This window comes from Lactuca sativa, chromosome 4 (genome assembly GCF_002870075.4).
Source record: "Lactuca sativa cultivar Salinas chromosome 4, Lsat_Salinas_v11, whole genome shotgun sequence".
Lineage (NCBI taxonomy): Eukaryota > Viridiplantae > Streptophyta > Magnoliopsida > Asterales > Asteraceae > Lactuca > Lactuca sativa.
In genome coordinates, this window is record NC_056626.2 from 327169272 (window position 1) to 327192255 (window position 22984).

The 22984-nt window shown below is 35.5% G+C and overlaps 5 protein-coding genes and 1 long non-coding RNA gene across 8 annotated transcripts; 2 read left to right on the forward strand and 4 right to left on the reverse strand.

Annotated features, from left to right (window-relative positions):
- Window positions 1-1820: 1820 nt before the first annotated feature.
- Window positions 1821-4938, forward strand: LOC122197415 (uncharacterized). The gene is made up of 2 exons (XR_006190980.2): window positions 1821-2297; window positions 2853-4938. It is a non-coding gene; the product is annotated as an uncharacterized LOC122197415 (long non-coding RNA).
- LOC111901876 (disease resistance protein RPV1) lies at window positions 2477-7344 on the reverse strand. 3 transcript variants are annotated; one of them, XR_006190977.2, is made up of 6 exons: window positions 6709-7344; window positions 5336-6440; window positions 4946-5242; window positions 3133-4841; window positions 2902-2953; window positions 2477-2757 (listed from the first exon to the last, which is right to left on the reverse strand). XR_006190977.2 is itself a non-coding variant. In XM_042901449.2 (4 exons), exons 1-4 carry the CDS (start codon window positions 7185-7187, stop codon window positions 3189-3191), a joined length of 3534 nt encoding a protein of 1177 aa, XP_042757383.1. In that variant the 5' UTR covers window positions 7188-7344; the 3' UTR covers window positions 2477-3188. The 3 variants fall into 3 exon arrangements, 1 of the variants encoding a protein (XP_042757383.1); XR_006190978.2 differs by lacking the exon at window positions 2902-2953; XM_042901449.2 differs by having other exon boundaries at window positions 2477-4841.
- Window positions 7345-9556: 2212 nt separating this feature from the next.
- Window positions 9557-14401, reverse strand: LOC111901906 (disease resistance protein RPV1). Its single transcript, XM_023897763.3, has 7 exons — window positions 13923-14401; window positions 13593-13677; window positions 12589-13533; window positions 12254-12496; window positions 10341-12160; window positions 9957-10126; window positions 9557-9887 (listed from the first exon to the last, which is right to left on the reverse strand). Exons 1-5 carry the CDS (start codon window positions 14399-14401, stop codon window positions 10397-10399), a joined length of 3516 nt encoding a protein of 1171 aa, XP_023753531.2. The 3' UTR covers window positions 9557-9887; window positions 9957-10126; window positions 10341-10396.
- A 5124-nt stretch (window positions 14402-19525) lies between these two features.
- Window positions 19526-20134, reverse strand: LOC128133686 (uncharacterized). The gene has a single exon (XM_052771204.1). It carries the CDS (start codon window positions 20132-20134, stop codon window positions 19526-19528), a length of 609 nt encoding a protein of 202 aa, XP_052627164.1.
- Window positions 20135-20137: 3 nt separating this feature from the next.
- On the reverse strand, window positions 20138-20727 carry LOC111901905 (uncharacterized). The gene is made up of 2 exons (XM_023897762.1): window positions 20510-20727; window positions 20138-20408 (listed from the first exon to the last, which is right to left on the reverse strand). The coding sequence occupies exons 1-2, from the start codon at window positions 20725-20727 to the stop codon at window positions 20138-20140; spliced, it is 489 nt and encodes a 162-aa protein (XP_023753530.1).
- A 1008-nt stretch (window positions 20728-21735) lies between these two features.
- Window positions 21736-22524, forward strand: LOC111901904 (uncharacterized). The gene has a single exon (XM_023897761.1). The coding sequence runs from the start codon at window positions 21736-21738 to the stop codon at window positions 22522-22524; it is 789 nt and encodes a 262-aa protein (XP_023753529.1).
- Window positions 22525-22984: the final 460 nt, after the last annotated feature.

Genomic DNA, 22984 nt, shown 5'->3' on the forward strand with positions numbered 1-22984 from the left:
TGCCACGTCTACTTGAGGACTCCAAATGCCCTCTCGATATCCTTCATCGTTGATTCCTGTCTCTTTGTGAACAACTTTGCCTTTTCACTTCGAGGAACCGAATATGCCTTCATAAGTGTAGAATAATCTGGGTATATCCCATCACAAAGGTAGTTACTGTATTTGTACGAATGTCCGTTTACCATGAACGTCATATCAGGTGCTTTGTCGGTCCAAATATCGTTGAAAAGTGGAGACTGCCAAGAACGTTAATGTCATTGTTAGAACCCGCGACTCCAAAAAAAGAATGTCATATCCATAAATCCTGAGATGTGACAACTTCTAGGATTATACATAGTTCATCTATATCTCCTCGAGTGAATTGACCACGCCGTACATTTGGATATTTTTCCCAAGCCACATGCGTAGTATCTAGATTACCAAGCATACCCAGAAATTCATGGCTCTCTTCATGAGCCAAGTATAATCTCTCAATATCACGTGGAGTAGGTTTACGCAAATATTCATGATGAAAAACCTCTTACACACACGTGCAAAACCAATCTACACGATCAATTGCGGTCCTCTCGGATACTTTGAAGTATTCCTCAGATGCATCAAATATTATACCGTATCCCAAATACCTAAGCGCAGCCACACACTTTTGTATACTACTAAAATCCATTCTTCCTCTAACATCGGGGTTTTGTTTGAAAAAATCATAATAGGCTTCTAAAGCGTTACTAATACGTAAAAATATAGCCTTATTTAGTCGGAAACGATTTTTGAACGAGTCATCATTGTAAAGACAATTATCGGCGAAGTAATCACTTATCACTAAGTCGTGTGCGGCTTGACGATCACGATTGACGACAGCCCTTATACGAGCAACAAAGACTTTCTTCATCGTGAATGTGTTGCACAATATTGAAGAAGGTTGAGATGAATTCCCCGTCATCATCCAAGTCAAAAAAATTTAACAATTCCAAATCTTCCATGTGTTTTTTGGTTTATAAAATGAGAGTAAAATGTGATGAAAGGTGAAACTTTTATTAGATTTATATAGATATTGAGTTTTTCAAAAAAAACTTTAAAACTTAAAAAATTGACCGTTGAACGATCAAGAAGGAGGAAACATTTTCATTGGCCGTTTACATTTGTCGTCTACAACACGAAGGAACACGATCACGATCGACCACGACCGGTCGGGATGGTGTGCACGATTGTGGTCGTGGTCTAGCTCAACCACAAATCGTCTCATGTAATGTATGTAATGTATACCAGATGGTCTTTAGGAAAAAAGAAATGCATGATAATTATTTATCCTTAATTTATGGAATAAAGCATAATTTTTGGCTATTTAAATTTAGAATGTTTAATTAGATAGGAATGAATTTGAATTCTAATTTTGGTATACGATTTATATCAAACGGTGAATTGATTTCGGAATATCAAACAAAGAATTCAAAATTCAAATTAGGATTATATTTTTTTTTTCAAATCTTGAAGGTTAATTAAAATTGTACCAAAAATTATTGGATGCAACTAATAAGAACGAGAAGATTAAAAACAAAAAAAAAAAAATCTTAGAAGAGTGGCACATGGCACATAAAAATGCTACAAAAATGTTATGCGGCAAATTTATATGATTTATTTATTAGAAGAGGTAGATTATATTTATTAGTTTGGAAACTAAACTATATAAATAAATTCAAAAATAGTTAATTTGTTTAAAATGTAAAATCAGTGCTAAATTGGTAAATTAAACAAAACCTAGTGTTTGGTTAAAAGTTAACCCGTCTAACCTTGTGAGGACCATTTTGTAAGAAACCTTAGTTGGAAGGTTAGTTTGAAAGTTTTAGAAGAGACTTCCTAGCTATGAGAGTGCCTAAGCGCGGGTAGAGGAATCCGACGGCATCGGCGTCGGCGGACGGAGTGTCTGAGCGGGGGAAGAGGAGGCTGAGGAATGCGATGTGGATGGTCTCGTTTCAACGGCCGATTGAGGAATAAGGATGGAATGTAAATGCTATATGGGTACTGAAGGGCAATGTTGCCTAAATTCCCAATTTTCTCTCCTTACTTTCTTTTCTCTTCTTTTCTTTTCTCTGTGCTACAATTCGAGAAGACGAGAACTAGGCGTTAGTTAGTCGTAAAATGTTGAAAAGCTAGTCATAACACCTTCTCGTCTATACCCATTTGAATGGAAAACGAATTTGAAGAAAGGGAAAGGAAGAAGAGGGCGATTTCAATGCTTGAGGTTGGATCTAGAATTGCACATGGAAGTATTATTGCTAGGAATTGATTACAGCTTAAGAAAGGTATAATCTCCCTTCATCTTATTTAAAATTTCGATCTAGGTTTTAGTGACCACAAATCTAGAAATCACCCCATTAAGAATGTTTAGATGATACTTCTAATGAGTTTTAGTTAGTAGATCACTAGTATACTCTCATTCTTCTCATTCATGGCTATTTTTTTTATTGTTTTTTGGAAGCGCTTCGAAGCTATAACAATTGTGGATTCCATCTAAGCTATAACAATTTTGGAACTTGATTCACTTTTTTGATGTTCAAATGATTGGATCATCATACTCTAGTCACAAATGCGCATGTAATTATGTTTTGAAATGATTTGCAAACTAAATTAGAATGTCATTTGATTCAATAAAAGCCATTTCAAAACAATGTGGATGATCTATTGTAGCTTAACTTGGACTTCAGATTATCCGGTAACAATGGCATCAGGATCATTGCCAAATAAATGATAAAAACCTGACACCTGCAATAAGAAAAAGGGAGTGGTGAATAAAAATTAAAAGGTACATAGCTATTTCTTGCATTTATCTCTAACGGTTTAACATTTTTGCATATCAGGATTATACACATAATTTAACACTGACAGTGCACGAAAATGAAATTTCACCCGTTGGGTCTGTGAAGTCTGGCCAGTTTTTCAAATCGGATAAGGCTCCAATCTTAACACAAACGATGAATGGATAGTCAATGAAACCATGTTTAGAACTATATCAAGGATTCTTCTCGTATGTATATAAATATAATTTGTTTATTTTTAGCTTATGATTTACTTATTGTCAGATCAATGTCCATTGAAATCAAAGTAAGATGCACGACCACTAGAAAACAGAGAAAGTACCTGTTACAATAGTTCTTTGTGAACTGCCTTTTCCAGGTCTTTTGAGCTTCTCAAAATCATCCCACCACTACGTAACACGATGTTTCGTGTTCTTGGATTCGTATCTCTGATGTAAAACCAGATGACCGAAGAAGCTCTCTCGACCCAATAATACGGAGACCTTTCAACAAAAGAATACTCTGTGGAAGATGGCTTATGATTGTACCTTCTATATCTAACTCTTTTAAGCAATCTAAACTTCCAAGTTCCTCAGGCAATTTCTCAATCCCAATACAATAGCGGAGATGGAAATCTTTTAGACATTTCATCCTACAGATGCTTATCGGGATATTCTGTAATAACTTACAGTTTATTATGATTAGCTTCTCTAAACATTCTAATCGGCCAAGATCCTCAGGTAACTTCTCAAGCAACGAACAATTATGAAGGTCGATATGTTTCATCTGTTGCAACATACAAATGCTATCTGGAAGATGTGTAATCTTTGCATGCGACAACTCTAGCTTTTCCAGCAGTTTTAATCGGCCAAACTCCTCAGGTAACTTCTCAAGCAATGAACAAGAGAACAGTTCGAGAGATTTCAGATGTTTCAACATACAAATGCTATCTGGAAGATCTTTAATCAATGTACAAAACAAAGTCAGCTCCTCTAGACGTTCTAATCCGCCAAGATCCTCGGGTAACTTCTCAAGAAACCAACAGGATATAAGTTTCAGAGATTTAAGATGTTTCAGCTTACACATGCTCTCCGGAAGATGATTAATCTTTGTAGACAAGAAAATCAGCTCCTCAAGACATTCTAACTGGCCGAGGTCCTTGGGCGCCTCTTGAATACTGCCTTCTAGTTTAAGCTTCCTTAAACGTTGTAACCCACAAATGCTTCCTGAAAATGTCTCAAGGTTTGTGCAAGCACACATACCTATAGAAATAAGCATCTCAAGATTTCTAGTCAATGAGTGGTGATCTTCCTTATAAAAATAACTAAAGCGGAAGTTTGGCAAGTCGTTGTCGGGGTGAAGTGGGCATTGATCTAGGGACTTTGCAACAACATGTAACTCAGCTAAAGGAACAACCTCAAGTGATTCCTCCACACTACAAGAAGCATCACACTTTAGGTTAAACAAAAAATCTCTAAACCTCAAGCAACCACTTACGTCTAAGTAGATAAGCTTTTGTAGACATCTAATGGGAGTGTGAAGTTCTACCAAATTAGAACATGTATTAAGATCTAACCTCTCCAGATTTGGAGTCAACCCAAGGTCAAGGGTTCTCAACTTTGAATGACTAATTTCAAGATAGGTGAGATTTTCACATACATTAGCCATGTGAAGTTCTTCCAAATAATAACAATTATTAAGATCCAAATACTTGAGATTCGGAGTCAGCTTGATGTCAAGGGTTCTTAACTTTGACCTAGAGAGTAGTAGTACTTCGAGATTTGAACAACTCGGCATGTGAAGATCTATCAAATCGAAGCATTTGTCAAGTAATAACTTCTTGAGATTCCGAGCAAACCTAAGGTCAAGGGTCCTCAACCTTGACATACTGATGTTAATAGACATGAGCTTTAAACATCCAATGGGAATATGAAGATCCTCCAAGTTGGAACATCCTCCAAGATTCAATGTCTCGAGATTTGGAGTAAGTCCAAGGTCAAGGGTCCTCAACATGGAACGACTGAGGTCAAGGTATTTGAGCTTGTTAAGAACCTAGCATAAGCAAAAACAATATGAATATTCGTTTAATACCAAAGAAATAGATGTATAACATATTTAATGAATCATGCAATAGAATGAATCAACTATATGTCTACCTTTCTTTCTCCCACTTCCCAAAGTTGTATGATTTTGCTGTCAACCATCTCAAGTGCGACAAGATTATTTGCTTGAAATGTTTCCGGTAAAGAACTAAAGGGGTAATGCTTCAAATCCAGATATCGTAAAGCATTTGGGAAGTCTGGGCTGACAATATCAAATTCCCAACACTGCAAACGATATCCCAGATCCATTGAAAGAAATCTTAGTTCCTTCATCTTTCTAAGACCTTTTATAATAATGTGCGGATTGAGCTTCCAATTGTGGAATTTTATATATCTTGTTGCTTTGGTACCCTATAATCCAAATGAAGTCACTATGAAACTTATGTCTTAACAAAAAAAATTTGTGATAGCTTTTTCTAACTTACAAATAAACTTGATCCTTACCAAATCGTTAGCCAATATATCTTCAATTTCATCACTAATCCACAATCGGCTATGTTTATAAGGCTTATCTGGATGGGCACGACGGACAATATTCCTGCCCATTTCTTCAATATGGTCGTGCATGCCCACACACAAATTATTATCAGAAATAGTTATGAGAGATTTTTGCTCAAGAACTCTTAAACCATTTCTAGCATGAAATCCACAGCTTTCAAGCGCTTTGATTGTAATCTCCTTCGGCCAACCTTTCAAAATGCATGCAACATCTAGGAATATTTCCTTGTAATCCTCCTCTAGACCAATATAGCTTAATTCTAATTTTTTCAAAGTTTCTGATAATGGAATCGTTTTAAGTCTTTCTAGGGCATCTATCCATTCAAGCTCAATTTTACCACAAAGAAACGAACCCAAAACTCTTAGCGTTAAGGGGAGACCAGCTGCATAACGTATAACTTCTCTAGATAGCTTCTCATACCCTTGAATTGGACTATCTCTACCAAATGCATACCTACTGAAGAGGCAAACTGCTTCTTTATCTGATAACAGATTGATGTCACGTATAAACTGCACACGGTGTGAAACTAGCACTTGTTCATCTCTTGTTGTGATGATAATTCTACTGCCCGGCTTAAACCAATTAGTTTCACCTGCCAATGCCTCAAGTTGGTCGATATTATCCACATCATCTAGAACAACAAGAACCTTTCTATCATGCATCATCCTCTTGATAACGTGTTTCCCATCATACACACTACTTACACTGATGCATTTATCATTTAAGACATCCCGAAGGATTTGTTTTTGCAAAGACTTCAAACCGGACAGAGAAGCATTTGAAACTTCCCTCACATTCTCCACGAAGCTTTTACCTTCAAACTGAAAGGATATTTGATCAAAAACAGCTCTTGCCAAAGTCGTCTTCCCACCACCTCCCATCCCCTTGATCCCAATCATGCGAACATCATCGATACCACTTCCTAAGGATGATACAACATCTTTGATTCGAGTCTCCATTCCTACTAATTTTTCATCAACTGTCAAACTAATGGATCGTAACTCTAGTGAAAGCTCTTCAACTATTTTTTGGATGAATTTTGCTTCATGCCTGTATATCAAAGCAGATTCAATTAGCATACTCAAAATCCAACATGCCCAACTAGTTTCAGATCTAAAAAAAATGTATTTGAAGTAATAACAGAGTCCTATAATCATATAAAATTGATATTTATTCATTCCAAATAACTGAGAATTGTAGTTTAAATTTGACAATCCAACATAACATCCTATGGACGAGCTTCTTAAATTCAGTGTAAAAGTAGATCAGAAAGAAACGAAATTACAAGAATATTACATAGATCTGATGAAAGAATTACCCATCAGTAGTGTTCTTTAACTCCCACCCAGCAAGATCAGCAGCTTCTTTAAGAGCCTCCCTCCATTTCCCAGAAGCCTCTTCCATTTTGTGCTTGGAAAAGGCTTCTTCAACTGTCCCACTTTGTCTGCGTACTTCAGATGGCTCAACATCATAGAAGACAGGATAAGCAGTATGCTCTGTAGTCCCGTGACATTCCATTATCTTCACAAGCTCATCTAAACACCAAGAAGAAGAGGCATAGTTCTTGGAGAAAATAATGATGTAAAATCTAGACTCTTCAATCGATCTGATGAGCTCATCACTGATCCTTTTCCCTTTCTTAATTCCCTCATCGTCCTTGTATGTGTGAATGTTTTTCTGCTGAAGAGCGTAATAAAGGTGATCCACGAAATTGGAACGAGTGTCTTCACCTCTAAAACTCAAAAACACATCATACTTAAAGCTCTTGCGAATGGATGAAGTTGAAGAATATGCCATTGAGGTATGCTTGAAGGATTCTATAAAAATCAAATCTTTGGAGAGAGTTTATGGAATATGGTTGCAAATAGACTTGGATGAGAATATGAGATGAGTTGACTTACTATCAAGAGCAGAAAGAATCTAGAAAAGGTGTGTGAACGTGATGTGTTTGTTTGGAGAACCTTTGGAATATAGTGGAGAAAACAAAGATGCTTTTTGGTTAAAAGAGAAAGGGCCATTATTACTTATTTAAACCATTTAAAAAACTAAAGAACCTTTCATCTTTCATCCACTATTTATTTTCCTTTGAAGTTTGGAGAGGACTATTATGCTTTATATGCAATTTTTTTTATGTAATTCTTTTATTCCAAAAATGATTGTTCTATATATTTCGTATACATTTCTTAATAATTAAAAAAAAAAAATAAAAAAAGTGATGCTGTCTTATTCTCCTAAAAATTGACACTGTTTTTTTCATCAATATTGTAAGTAATTTGCATTCCAAAAATATGATAGATTTCTATTATCATTAAATCCAGAATAAATATCTTATTACTTACACATATAAATATCTAATTGTTTTTAAAAGGATTAAAAAAGGTTATATTATTCTATTTTGTAGATACCTTTTAAAATTATATTTAAACAATTTGAAGTTGATATGTGAAGTTATATTAATTATTTTAATATGCATTATACTGTTTCGCAATTGTAGTTGTAGGCTTTAGCTAGCCTGCTGCAGTTCGATATATACTATCCAATGTCCCATCAACCAATAAACATTAGTCCCTTCTCAATTCTCTTTTATTTTCTTTTTTGATTGTGAGTTACTTATGTTAACTACATAAGTCTTGCCATTTACTCACCAAAAAAAGGTCTAGGAAAAGCAAATCTGTTAAATATTACATTAGATTACTTTGAAGTTTTCAACTTCACTTAAAACACACGTATACAACTCATCTAATTAATATATTTTTCTTGAGGATATTTAAATAAAGTTTTAGATGTCAAATATTACACAAAATCCCTAAAAAGACTAAATATATATTTAGACATGGAAAATCCAAAGATAGGCCCAATTTCCAAAGGGGAGATAATAGATAAGCGGGTCAAAATATTGATCAATATCTAGGATCCTATCATCCCAATTTCCAACAATTTATCATCAAATCAAGCAGATACCATATAACCAATTCTTAGGTATTGATTAATATCTTGACCTATCCTATCACCCCAATTTCCCAACAATTTATCATCACATAATATACCATATAACCAAGTACGCTACAAAATATTAGATTCCTCATTACCATACTGATGTTACCAAGTATTAACAGCACAGTTTTCCAAAGTGATTTTCAAAAAAAAAATGATAACCGATTACAAACTTTTCTGTAGGGTAAAAGCTCTTTTTTTTTTTCTTTCTAATTTTGTAAATTTGAGAGAACCAACAATCTGAAAAATGTACTATAACTTTTTCCCATAATATCGCAACTTTAACATGAAACCTATCAAAATTGTATGCACAATACATCTAAGGTTGCGATCAACAAACACACAACACATGAGATGATTCTTAACTTTTCAAACTACAATATTATTGTTAATCAGGATCCAGTTTGGGTTGATCCATGAAAAAATAGGGCAAGAGCAATAAGCTAAAATTCTATTTCAAAATACAAAGCATTAAGCTCTAAGTCTAAAAACGAAGTTACAAAGAAGACCTACAATGACTTTGCAAAGACAACTTATGTGCAGGCTTTTAGGGTTGTACATTAAATGATGAATGCAAACAACAATTTATTTTGCAGTTCAAAAAACTCTTGATAATGAGAAAGTCTCGACCTCATCATCAAAGGTATTCATGCATATTTTAAGGTGAACACATAGATTATATTGTGGATGATAAAAGATCAACCACTTCCAAATTGTAATATAATGTGGAAAATCATGCTGATACATACATACATACATTTATACAAATATACATAAATATCAAACAAATCTTAGATATAGCAATGTACTTTCATTTATTTATGTAGTATAGCATCCTACATTCAGTTCTTTCGATTGCAACAATGTTCCTGTTTTTTCTTATTAAAGCATTGTACTTTGAAAAAAAAAATTCTTATTAGAACATTATACTTTGAGAGCTGTACCCAAATATAGCATTGTACTTCTAGTTTTTTTTCTTATTAAAACATTATGTTTTGAAAAATCTACCTAACTATAGCATTGTACTTTCAACCTTTTTCTTATTAGAACATTATATTTTCCAGTTATAGCAGTGTACATTTTATTTTATTTTTTCTTATTAAAACATTACACTTTGAAAAATCTACCCAATTATATCATTTTACTTTCAATTTTTTTTCCTTATTATAACATTATACTTGGATAATCTATCCAACTATAATAGATTATCCATGCATATAACCTGGTACATACATGTCACATCACATGTTATAAGAGAGACGGGATATAAAGAAATTACCAGAGTATGTGTTTAAATCATTTCTCAGCATTTCTTTACTCCAAAACTAATTAATTTAATTTAACTTTTTTTATGGGAAAACAATTGAGGATGAACCAGGTTATAACAGTATTTTTCAAATTATCTCTGACTAAAATGAAGAAAAATACACAGAACTTCAGTAATGAGGCACTCAGCTCTCCATATATACATACTAATTGGTGAAACTGTAGAAGCTCAAGATCCTGAAACAATTATGACCACCAATTATTAACAGAAATCCATGGGAATGATGAGATATAGTTTAGTTATACCTCAAGAGGAAGATCTGTACCAAATTATCAGTAGAGGATGCTGAGAACAAAGTAACATGGGTTGAGATAATAAGTAGATCCCCTACATAGATACCAGATTAATCTCAATCAACAAAACATTCACCCCAGATATCACGATGGTTGATAAAGAACAGAATCGATGCAGCTGCCTGATAGAAATCAGATATATGATCAAATCAGTTTTTTGACATGTACAAACAACAATATAAGAGCACAAAATAAAACTAGCTTTTAAAATAGTTCTGTTTGATTTGTATCTTTTTAGTTATAATCTTGATTTTGGCTAAAAAATTAATTATCATCATAATAATTTCAATATTGAAATCATGTAACATGGTGAATAAAAAAAAACACAGAAAGTACCTTTTACAATAGTTCTATTTGACTTGTTTTTTCTTAGCCACCAGAAGTTCTCAAAATCATCCCTGGAGCACGGTAGACGAGACTCGTCGTGCGGGTGTAAACCAAATAATATGCAGACCTTTCAACAAAATAATGCTATGAGGAAGATGACTTATGCTTGTACCTTTTATATCCAACTCTTCTAAACATTCCAAACGTTCAAGTTCCTCAGGCAATTTCTCAACTCGAATACAATCGCGGAGATGGAGACATGTTAGACATTTCATCTCACAGATGCTATTTGGGATATTTTTTAACAATTCACACTTCCCTAGGCTTAGCACCTCTAAACGTTCTAATTGGCCAAGATTCTGTGGTAACTTCTCAAGCAGCGAACAATGATAAAGTTTAAGATATTTCAGGCGTTTCAACATGCAAATGCTATCCGGAAGATGTTTGATATTTGTAAATGACAAATCTAGCTCCTCTAAACATCCTAATCGCCCAAGATCCTCTGGTAACTTCTCATGCAACGAGCAATCATAAATTTTGAGATATTTCAGACTTTTCAACATACAAATGCTGCCCGGAAGATGTTTAATCTCTGCTTTTGACAAATGTAGCTCCTCTAAATGTTCTAATCGGCCAAGATCGTGTGGTAGCTTTTCAAGCAGCGAACAATGATAAAGTTCAAGATATTTCAGGTGTTTCAACATGCAAATGCTATCCGGAAGATGTTTAACATTTGTACATGACAAAGCTAGCTCCTCTAAATGTTTTAATAGGCCAAGATTCTCAGGTAACTTCTCAAGAAGCAAACACAATCTAAGTTTCAGGGATTTCAGATGTTTAAACATATAAATGCTATCAGGGAGGTGTTTAATATTTGTAATCAACAAACTAAGCTCCTCCAGACATTCTAAATGGCCAATATCCTCAGGTAACCTCTCAAGAAGCCGTAAATCATTAAGTTTAAGAGATTTCAGATGTTTCAACTTAAAAATGCTATCTGGAAGATGGTTTATATTTGTTGACAACAATATTAGCTCCTCAAGAGATTCTAACTGGTCAAGGTCCTTGATCGCCTCTACAAAACTGCCTTTGAGTTCAAGCTTTCTTAAACGTTGTAAACCACAAATGCTTTGTGAAAACATCTCAAGGTTTGTGCAAGCACACATACCTACAGAAAAAAGTATCTCAAGATTTCTAGTCAATGAGGGTCGATCTTCTTTATAATCACAGTCAAACCGAAACTTTGGCAAGTTGTTGTCAGGGTGAAGTAGGCATCTTTCTATAGACTCTACAAACAGATGTAACTCTGCTAAAGGACCAACCTCAAGTGACTCATCCACACTACAAGAAGTATTATCCTCTATGTTAAACCTAAAAGATCCAAACCTCAAACAACCACTTAAGTCTCCCTGGACAAGCTTTTTTAGACATCCAATGGGAGTGTGAAGTTTTTCCAATTTACGACACTCTTTGAGATGTAACTTCTTGAGATTTGGAGTCATCCCAAGGTCAAGGGTCCTCAAATTTAAATGACTAATAATGAGTTCGGTGACCTTTTGACATTCACTGCCCATGTGAAGTTCTTCCAAACAGTAAGACTTTTTAAGATCTAACTTTTCAAGATTCGGAGTCAGTCCAATGTCAAGGGTTCTCAAACTTGAACCGGGAAGTATTAAGCATCTTAGATTTAAACATCTTCCAGGCAAGTGAAGTTTTTCCAAATATGTGCATTCAACAAGAATCAACTCTTCAAGATTTGGTGCCAACCCAAGGTCAAGGGTCCTCAACATTGAACAACTGAGGTCAAGGAATTTGAGCTTGTTAAGGACCTAAAATAAGCAGAAAGAAAAATGCATATTGGTATAATAAGAAAACGATGTATGTATAGCATTATAATGAATTATGCAAAACAATCAACCAACCATAATTTTAAGATTACTTGCTTGAAATGCTGTGGGTAAAGATCTAAAAGGGTAACTGGTCCAATGTAGATATCGTAAAGCATTTGGGAAGTCTGGACCGAGTATACCAAACTCGTAATCACTGGAACAATCTCCACTAACCGAAAGAAATCTAAGCTCCTTCATCTTTCTTAGACCTTTTATAAAAATATGCGGATTGAATTTCTTAGAGTGGAATCGTATACATCTTGTCGCTTTAGTACCCTGCAAGCAAAAAGAAGTCACCATGAAACTTGTGTCATAATAACTATAAATGTGTTGATTTTTCCCAACATACAAGTAAACTTTATCCTTACCAAATCATTAGCCAGTATATCTTTAATTTCATCGATTTTCCACAATCGGCTATGTTTATGAGGCTTATTGGGGAGCCAACGCCGAACAATATTCCTACCCATTTCTACAATATGGTCATGCATGCCTAGGTAATCATAATTAATAGTTATAAGAGATTTTTGTTGAAGAACTCTTAAACCATTTCTAGCATGAAATCCACAGCTTTTGAGCGCTTTGATAGCATCATCTTTCTGCCAACCTTTCATGATGCATGCAACATCTAGGAATATTTCCTTGTAATCCTCCTCTAGACATGTATAGCTTAATTCCAGTTTTTTCAAAGTTTCTGTTTCCGGAATCGTTTTTAGTCTTTCTAGGGCATCTATCCATTCAAGCTCATCTTTTCCACATAGAAACGAACCCAGAACCGTAATCGTCAATGGAAGACCAGCCGCATAAAGTACAACTTTTCTTGATAGCTCTTCATACCCTTGAATGGGAATATCTCTCCCAAATGCAAACCTATTGAAGAGGCAAATTGCCTCCTTATCTGATAGCAGATTGACATCATGAATGAACTTCACTCCGTGCGCTACCAGCACTTGCTCATCTCTTGTTGTAATGATAATTACACTTCCTGCCTTAAACCAGTTAGGCTCGCCTGCTAACACCTCAAATTGGTTTATATGATCAACATCATCAAGAACAACAAGAACCTTTTTATCACGCAGCCTCCTCTTCATCATGTGTTTCCCATCAGAAACACTACTTACTCTTAAGTCTTCATTGAAGACATCTGCGATGACTTGCTTTTGTAACGACTTCAAACTGGACAAAGAAGCATTTTCCCTAACATTTTCAACAAAGCTTTTACCTTCAAACCGAAAGGATATGTGATCAAAAACAGCTCTTGCCAAAGTTGTTTTTCCACCACCTCCATCCCCTTGATACCGATCATTCGGACATCATCACAACCAATTCCTAAAGATGGAGCAAGATTTTTGATCCGGGTCTCCATTCCTACCAACTTTTCATCAATGTTGAAACTGATTGAACGTAACTCTAGTGATATCTCTTCAACTATTCTGTTGATAAATTTAGCTTCATGCCTGTATTTTAAATAAAATTCAATTAGCTTACTCAAAATTCCATATGACCAGTCACTTTCAGATCTATAACATACAGCCCCACATGAAAAATAGCATAGTTACATAATCATATTCCATGGTTATTCTTTGGACAAGACTTAAAATTTGACAATTTAAGATGCCATGTACGAGATTTTATATCCAGGTTATATGCTAAATCAAAAAGATTCAAACAATAATATTGCAGGGAATGATCAAAGAATTACCCATCAGCAGTCTTCTTCAACTCCCATCCAGAGAGATCCGCCGATTCTTTCAGAGCCTCTCTCCATTTCCCAGCAGCTTCTTCCTTTTCATGTTTTGCAAACGCTTCCACCACTGGCCCGCTTTGTTTGCGGACTTCTGAAGGTTCCACGTCATAGAAGACAGGGTAAGCAGTATGCTCGTTTGTCCTCTGGCACTCCATTATCTTCACAAGTTCATCCAAGCACCAGGATGAAGAGGCGTAGTTCTTGGAGAAAACAATGATGTAAAATTTGGAGTCTTCAATGGATCCGATGAGCTCATCACTGATGTTTTTCCCTTTTTTGATTTTCTCATCGTCCTTATAAGTATGGATGCTTTTGTTCTGAAGAGCATGATAAAGATGATCAATGAAGTTCGTACGAGTATCTTCGCCCCTAAAACTCAAAAATACATCGTATTTAAAGCTCTTGTCAACGGATGAAGTTGAAGAAGACGCCATTTGAAGGTATGATTGAAGGATCCTAATAACAATCAAATCTTTGTTGGTGAAGTTTATGCAAAATGACACTTGGATGCGATGAATCGAGTAAAGAAACTTGGTTTCGATAAATTACTTCTAACTTGTAAGGGAATGTGAACGGAATATGTGTGTTTGGAAAAGCTGGAATTGAGTGGAAATGAAAAGGTACTTGTTTGGTCAAGAAAACGTCAGTAGCTTTATTTGAAAAGACAATTTCTTTTGAAAAAGATTGTATTATATGACTATGTGCTCCATACTTTTACTTATTTTATTCTATTTGTTTATGAACACATATCCAGTACTTAAATGTAATTAATTTAATTACTGTAATCGGTAGAGCTCCTGATTCCCTTTATACCCTTTATATAGATCGTTTGCTTGAAAATGTTTTGTTATGGTTTTGATTTTCAAAAGGGTGTTTGGGATTCTTTTGAAATTTGTTTATTGTTTTATTGATTTTTCAAAAGTCAGTAAGCTTTAAAAAAATGTTTGGAAAATGAGAAATTTAATTATTGTAATTGGTAGAGCTCCTGATTCCCTTTATATAGATGGTTTGCTTGAAAATGTTTTGTTATGGTTTTGATTTTTAAAAGGGTGTTTGGGATTGTTTTTGAAATTTGTTTATTTTTATTGATTTTTCAAAAGTCAGTAAGCTTTAACAAATGTTTGGAAAATGAGAAATAAAATAATATCATATATTTTCTTCGTATCTATATTAAATAATGATAAGTATTACATTTAACAAATATGATATTTGTATCATTTAAACCGCGTGTCATTATTTATCATAAATAGAAAGATAAGTACATAGAAAATATAGTGTATTTAATTTTTCTTGGAAAATATATAAGTGGAAATGACTCATGATGGTAATGAACTATTGTTTTTGTTCACGCTTAGTTTTTTTTTGTACACTATATATCTTGTTCACACATTACCTTTTGCGACCGGGTAGTGTAGGTAACAAGAGTAATATGTTAACATTTTCAACAAGTCCGATGATATATGGTGTACAAAAAATAAGGGATTAATCGAAAGTGTTTTTTCTTTCAGAAAAAGAGAGAAAAAAATGTTCCTTCTAGACGACTTATGAGGATATTTTAGGTTTTTTTTTTTTTTTTTTTTTTGAAAAATATTGTGTAGAAAAAACTTGATCTCATTAGGTTTGTGGTTTCTTATTTGTATTTGATTATGATTATTTTTGTTTGGTGTTGATTTCTTATTTTTTTTTCTTTTTCATTTTCATTGTAACATAAACGTAAAAAGGGTAAAAGCGGCAATGGATTTTCATGGGTTGGATGGAGATTAGATCCATATTTTCTTATTTATTTATTTTATATAGAAAAATACTTCAGATGAAAGACTTTTGGAGAGAAAATAACTTAATATGGTAATATACTTTTTATTTTGTACACACTTAATCATTGAAAAAAATTATCTACGTTTGATCATTTAACTTGTTTTTTGTACACATTCAGTCCTTATAGCTGGCTACTGCCGGTTAAGCTGGGAAAAATAACTTAATAGGATAATATAATTTTCAATTTATACATATTTATCCCTCCTTGATCTTTTTGTACACATTGAGTCCTTATGACAAGTTTCTTCAGGTCTTTCTCACGACATTCTATGTGAGACAGTTATTAATGAAGTGTTTTCATACATAACTCTTCGCTCACTTATATCGGTAACATAATTCACGAATCGGTCAAGTAATGTTGTGTTGGATTAAGGTGTCTAAGCTCATAAATAAATTGGTATACTCTTGTGATTAAAAACAAAGTCTTTTTTGGGGTTGCCCTCATAACTAGAACTTGATTAGAATGATATTTTTAGAGAGATAATGATTTAGTAGATTATTATATGATTAAAAAAATAATTGGAAATTATGAAGAAATGACTTGTTAATATATTATGATTAATATATTAATTAGAAATATATACTTGGTTTGTTAATTTATTATGTGATTAATAACTTAATATGAGATCAATTGTTAAATAATTGATTTGTTAATTTATATGATTAATAAATTAATGATAAATCAATTAGAATTAGTTAATTATTTATCAGAATTAATCTTGAATTAATTTGGGATAAATTAGAATTAAACAAAGGTACAAGAGGTGAATTGTAATTGTTCATAGTTGAGCAAAGAAAGGCAATTCTAGAGGGTTCTATAGGGTGGACGGTTGGGGGGGAGGGGAGGGGGCTTTTAGGGTTTCTGGAAGCCTCCTGAAGCTGATAAGGATAATTGCTTTGAATAGGTAAAATCTAAATATTTTATTATTAAAATCAAGGTTTATCCTTGTGAACCCTGGCTATAAATAAGACCCCATATGTCCTTAATTTCATGGATACACTTCCCTTAAAAATGGTGAACAAAAATATACCTTTCCTCTGCTTTCTTCTCAATTGTCTTCTAGTTCTAGGGTTTGAGTGTGATCCATTAGAGACATCATCCTTTTAGTGCTAGCTTTCCAAGCTCTTCAAAGGAAGGGTTGAAGTGATTTGTTTGCTACAACAAATTAAAGGTATGTAAACCCTTAATCTTGATTTCATAATTTCAAAATTGTTAGGGTTTATGTTAGATTTTGTTATTGAAAGTATGTTGCCTTTAAAGCATAAGACATAGATCCTTTTAGGTTGCATGTGCCCTTTTTAACTGTTAAGTGTTTGAAAAACTAAGGATGCCATGTATGAGCCTTTTATATCCAGGTTATACCTAGATCAGAAAAACTCCAGAGATATGATGAAAGAATTACCCATCAACAATATTTTTCAACTCCCACCCAGCCAGACCGGTTGCTTCTTTCAAAGCCTGTCTCCATTTCCCAGCAGCCTCTCCTTTTTCATGTTTCCTAAAAGGCTTCTTCCACTACCCAAATTTGTTTGCGAACTTGAGAGGGTTCCATTTCATAGAAGATGGGGAAAGAAATATGCTCCTTCGTCCTGTGGCACCAATCCATTATCATCACAAGTTCATCCAAGCACCAAGAGGAAGAGGCATAGTTCTTGGAGGAAACAATGATGTGTGAATCTTGAGTCTTCAAAGGATCCAATGAGCTCATCACTAATTCTTTTCCCTTTTCTGATTCTCTCATCGTCCTTGTAAGTATGAATGCTTTTTTGATCTAAAGAGATTGATAAAGATGATCAATGAAGTTCGTATGAGTATCTTTTCCCCTTAAACTCACTACTAGAAAAACAGCCTTTTACGACACGCAAACCACGACACTCATTGATTTATGTTACGCAAAAGCGTGTGACATTAAAAAAGTGTCATCTCTTCAAAAATTTAAGGATTTAGGTCACGCATTATTGTGTGCCTTTAAATTAGTGTCCAAAAAAAACACGGAGGGCACCTGTAATAAAATGTGTGTCGTCTAAAGATGTCACTTTATAAATTTTAATGGAACACGCATTTTCCAACCTTTAATAGCTAAGCGGTAAACGAAATCCCAAAAATTAGAAAACCCCGCCTTGTTCTCATCTTCCTTCGTTTCTACTTTTCTCTTTTCCATGGTTTGGCTTAAAGAAGCTCTGTGAATTCCATGAGTTATCGCTATGAAGTATGGAATGCAAAGCTTGATTCTCCTTCTTAGTAGGTAGCGGGAGGTCTTTTATTTTCTTTTAAAATCCTGATTCTCTTATTTTTCTATCGACTTAGTACGTGCTAGGGTTTTTGGTGGTGATGACTCAGGCGTTCTTCACACCCCAAATCGAAAAAAACCCTAAATATGGTTTTACCCTTATCTTTACTTCTCTTCCAGTTTTCTGATGCCTATCAACCCTTTCCCGAAAACACACCGCATCAATCTCCCTATTGTCTTCCTTCTCTCATACTCCTCTTAGAAACAGAAACTGATTCCAAAAGCGATTCATATCTCTTGCAGGTTTATTGAACTAGATGAAGGCAAGCTTATTGAGATTTTCGGTCCAGAATACCAAAGAGATATTAAGAATAGAGAAGCATGTCTTTTCCCAAAATAAAGATCTCCAGGATCGATCTGGAATGGGCTTCATGGTGGTGTTACTTCTAATTAGAAACATACATCCTTCAATGTTCATTAAATTCTGGTTACTCGATCTCTTTCTCTCCTTTCAATTTGTGATTGGAGGTGTGTTGTCAGAGACTAGATTTTGGACTACAAGAAAGGTTAGTGGTTGCTTGCTTGCGGAAACCTGTATGATTTGGTTTATATGTAATAAAAAATTTATGTTTACCAATGAAGCGTACAAGTTGCTAGATGTGAATAATACAAGTAGCAACATAAAAGCAAAACAAAGGGTGGTGTTGAAAAGTGACATAATTTTCAATGTGAAACCTTTATCTAATGGTCAGGTATGTATCTCTCCATATAATACATTCAACTCATGTGTCCACTTTTTGAATATTTTGAAAGAAATTTAGGTTTTGGAGCCAATTAAACTTGTTTTTGTTTCAGTCAAACAACGTTACATTTAACTTGACACTAGTGATGATTCACCGGGTATCTTCATGTTCATCTTAATTTGATGATGCTTTTTTTCTTCTCTATTATTAATACATGAAAATGTTTCCAATATTTTTGCTGAAAAACCAACAGTGAGACGGACATGTCTTCTGATTCACCTATCAAGAAAGAAACATTCTTATTTTTCATGTTAAATTATCACTAATATGCATTGATGGTTTGTATTGTACAACTCACAAAACAAAAATTAAACTTACCTCCATGATGTATTTGAAACAACATTATTTTCCCTCAATTTGCTTTTGGTCTATGATTTCATTAATATAATCTGAACAATACATAAGTAGAACCAGAAAGAAGAGCAACTTGTGTAGAGGGATTGACTGGGTAGAGGTCACTGGAGCTGTCACACCTAAGCAGAAGCTGGCGAGTTTTGAGATCCTTCACAGAAAAAACACACGAATCAAATTCAATAGAAACAAGATTATCAGTTGTAAAACGACGAACAGATATGAGGTTTTTGATAATATTAGGTGTGACTAATACATTACGAAGATGCAAGGGACGATGCAAGGAGTTTAATTGGGTATGGTCAGATTGATGAATATGTATGGAAGAACCATTGCCAACAAGAACGTGATTTATATGTCAGTTTTTGCCAAAAGTAGTGACTTTACCTGTGTCCAAGGGAAGATGAGTGGTAGCTCCTGTGTCCATGTACCACTGAGTATCTAAGCCATCATTTATGTGCATCGAGTTCAAGGCTTGTGTGATATCTGTAGGCTCATCCGGGGTTAGCGGGGGAAACCATTGAGCTGGAGGAACAAGATTTTGATGTGGAGGGGCAGCAAAGAAAGCTGCTTCAGGGGGGCGTTGAGTTGGTAAACCCGAGTTGGGAGCAGTACCGAGGACTCCAGGCTGCTGGTTTCTCATCGGTTGGTAACTAGTAGAAGTCGGTCGAGTGAGCTGTTGCCAGGAAGGATATAACAAGGTGTAGGGATTCCACGGGATCGGGTATGGAGGCCATGGGAAACCCGATGGCAGCGATGGTATTGTGGTGGTGGTTCCGGATGGGCGACGATTATCAGTTGAGTGGGAGCCACCGCGACGTGGCTCTGAAGAGCGACGACCACCCCGGTTGTTTTGAGAGAAGGCCCTATTGCGTGAGTTTGAGGGGCTGGGATTTCCAGCATGAAGAGCTTGAGGTGACGATCCATGATCCATATGGAGAGGTTGGGTAGGTCGATTTCGACTCATGGTTCACTCCTCCAAGGTAAGAATCGAACTGCATTTTAGAAAAGATGGAAGCAGGTCTTGATGGCGCAAGACGGTGGCAATGTTGTCAAACTTTGGTGACAATCCATTAATGAGATATGTAACCAATGTTTGTTCAGACACCGGTGATCCTATGTTTGTGAGTAAATCTGATATCACCTTCATTCTTTCACAATAATTAGAGATGGAGAGATCGCCTAGAGTTAGGGTTCGAAGTTCTTGATCAAGCTCAATTGCTCTAGTTTGTTTGTTGTCTCTAAAAAGCGTTTCAAGATCAGTCCAGACCGTATGAGCAGTAGCACCTGGTTTGAGGATCATGTTGAGAAGACTTTGAGTGACAGTTCCATAGATACACACCTTGACGAGATCGTCAAGATTGGACCAGCAACATCGTTGGCATCTACGGGTTTCGAAGTGCCTGTGAGATGACCTTTAACTCCAAAACTGTTGGAGTGGGTCTGGAAGAGTTCTTTCCAAGCATCATAATTCAGCTTGTGAAGATCCAGAATCAGTGGAATGTAGACTTTAATGTTGGTTACACCAAAAGATTTGGTGTTCTCGGATGATTCAGACATTCTGGAGGTAGATTAGAGAGGAGCGATTGAAAGAGGGGAGAAGCAGAGCACAGAATTGCCGAGAGCAAGAAAAGGCGGCAATAGGTTTAGAGAAAAAACCGGGATACCATGAAACAACGTTATTTTCCCTCAATTTGCTTTTGGTCTATGATTTCATTAATATAATCTGAATAATACATAGTGGGCTACAATACAATGGACTAGGTTAAAATACAAATACAATGCTTGGGCCTAAGGTAATATACATACATACATGCTACGCTAATAGTATTAAGGCAGCAGGAATATCGAGCACCCTAAATTTCGGGCAACACTGATTATGTAAGTCGCATTCAACTTCTTTTCCTCATCTATATATGAACACCAGATTAAAAAAAAAAAGATGACAATTTTCTAATCTTAAAAAAAATAGAAATTATATCTATAAATTCCAATTACTTTTTAGGAGGTTGGAGGTAACCATGCTCAGAGTGTTGGGTTTTCTAATGATGGATTTACCACCACAGCCACTTTGAGGAAATTGCATCTCATATGGGTTTTCTGCAAATGCATATTGAAGTATACAGATACCCTGCTTGGTAAATCTATCACCAAACTCTTTTATCATAACTTTCACCTTATTATTATTTATTTTCTTTCTTTTTTAGTTTTATTTATGTTGTGTGTGTTAGTCAATGGTTGACCAAGTATTCAGAAGGGTAAAAGCACATGGGTGACTGGAACGTTGGAATAGGGACGTTGCTAATTTTTCTCTTTTTCTGTTAAGTAGCTTTATTTATTAGTTTTGATTCAGCAAGTCATTAATCAGTCGAAAATTCTGTACAACAACTCAATCATTAGGTTGCTATTAATCATTCAATAAAGGTTAATCATTCGGCTGCATATTCTTCCTGTTTTGCCCATGTTTTGTATTTTTTTGTTGTTTCATTGGCTTGATCACCAACATTTGGTATCAAAGCTTTACAGATCCTGATCAATTGTATGCCCAAGTACCCTCGATTTAACAAGATGACAGCCCCATCATCATCCAATCAGTCCAAGGACAGCCCCTTCACCCTACAGTGCCCAATGTTAACCTCACTAAATTACAACACCTGGTCAATTAAGATGGAAGCCATCATGGATGCCCATGGGTTATGGGATGCCATAGAGCCACCAACCGGAGTGGTTGTGGATGAGAAGAAGAGCAAGCAGGATCGAGCTTTCATCTTCCAATCTATACCAGAGGAGATTCTTGCACAGGCAGCCAAGAAGAAGACAGCCAAGGAGGTTTGGGACTCTCTAAAGTCACGGTATGTGGGTGCAGAGAGGGTCCAAAAGGCAAGGTTGCGGGTACTAAAGAGTGAATTCGAAGCACTCCAAATAAAGGAAACAGAAACCATAGATGAGTATGCAGGAAAAATCTCAGCTATGATTTCTAAATTTGGGAGTGCAGGGGCAATATTGGAAGATGAAGAGTTGGTAAGAAAGTTGTTTGATACCGTCCCAGAAAAGTTTATAAACCTGGTGGCATCAATTGAGCAAAGTTGTGACATGGAATCAATGCCATTTGAAGAAGCAATTGGGAATTTGAAGGCTTATGAAGACCGACTCCGGCTCCGGAAGGCAAGCACACAGGCAGATAATGCCCTGCTACTTGCCAAGGCAGAAGACACATCAACCCACTGGAGTCCAAGCAAGCCAAACACACCAGGTGGTCGAGGGAGGGGTGGAAACAATAATCGGGGAGGAAGAGGCAGCTCACGAGGGCGAGGTTCGACTCGTGGTAGAGGTGGGCGCTGGGGTGGCGACTCATGACAAGAAGCTAACAACTCTAATAAGAAGTCTCGTGAAAAGAGTAACATAAGGTGCTTTGAGTGCCAAGAACTTGGCCACTTTGCATTTGAATGCAAGGCAAAGAAGTAGCAGGACCAGGAGGTGAATCTGGTTGCAGATGAAGAAGGTCCTGCCCTTCTACTAACTGTGTGTGGGGAAGAAACATCAAGCATGGTGCTCCTGAATGAAGAAAAAGTGTACCCAAGTCAGCTAAGAGAAAGTGAAGATGAGAACATGTGGTATTTGGATAATGGAGCTAGTAATCACATGACTGGCTCCAAATCCTTATTTGCAGAACTCAATGAAAATGTAATGGGACAAGTCCGGTTCGGAGATGGGTCCAAGGTCCAAATCAAAGGAAAGGGCACGCTGCTGTTTGACTGTAAGAATGGTGATCAATTCATAATTCCTGAGGTTTACTACATACCAGCTCTTCACAGCA

Bases quoted from the DNA above. Each gene is read 5' to 3' on its own strand.
- LOC111901876 (XM_042901449.2), bottom strand. From the start codon at position 7,187: ATGGCATATTCTTCAACTTCATCCATTCGCAAGAGCTTTAAGTATGAT. The intron at 6,441-6,708 runs GTAATTCTTTCA...TTTGATATACAG, and splicing joins TTAAAGAACACTACTGATGG to GCATGAAGCAAAATTCATCC. The intron at 4,842-4,945 runs GTAGACATATAG...TGCTTATGCTAG, and splicing joins GGGAAGTGGGAGAAAGAAAG to GTTCTTAACAAGCTCAAATA.
- LOC111901906 (XM_023897763.3), bottom strand. From the start codon at position 14,401: ATGGCGTCTTCTTCAACTTCATCCGTTGACAAGAGCTTTAAATACGAT. The intron at 13,678-13,922 runs GTAATTCTTTGA...TTTAAAATACAG, and splicing joins TTGAAGAAGACTGCTGATGG to GCATGAAGCTAAATTTATCA. The intron at 13,534-13,592 runs GTAGGAATGGAG...TGGTTGTGATGA, and splicing joins TCAACATTGATGAAAAGTTG to TGTCCGAATGATCGGTATCA.
- LOC128133686 (XM_052771204.1), bottom strand. From the start codon at position 20,134: ATGAGTCGAAATCGACCTACCCAACCTCTCCATATGGATCATGGATCG.
- LOC111901905 (XM_023897762.1), bottom strand. From the start codon at position 20,727: ATGTCTGAATCATCCGAGAACACCAAATCTTTTGGTGTAACCAACATT. The intron at 20,409-20,509 runs GTGTGTATCTAT...AACGCTTTTTAG, and splicing joins ATCTTGACGATCTCGTCAAG to AGACAACAAACAAACTAGAG.
- LOC111901904 (XM_023897761.1), top strand. From the start codon at position 21,736: ATGACAGCCCCATCATCATCCAATCAGTCCAAGGACAGCCCCTTCACC.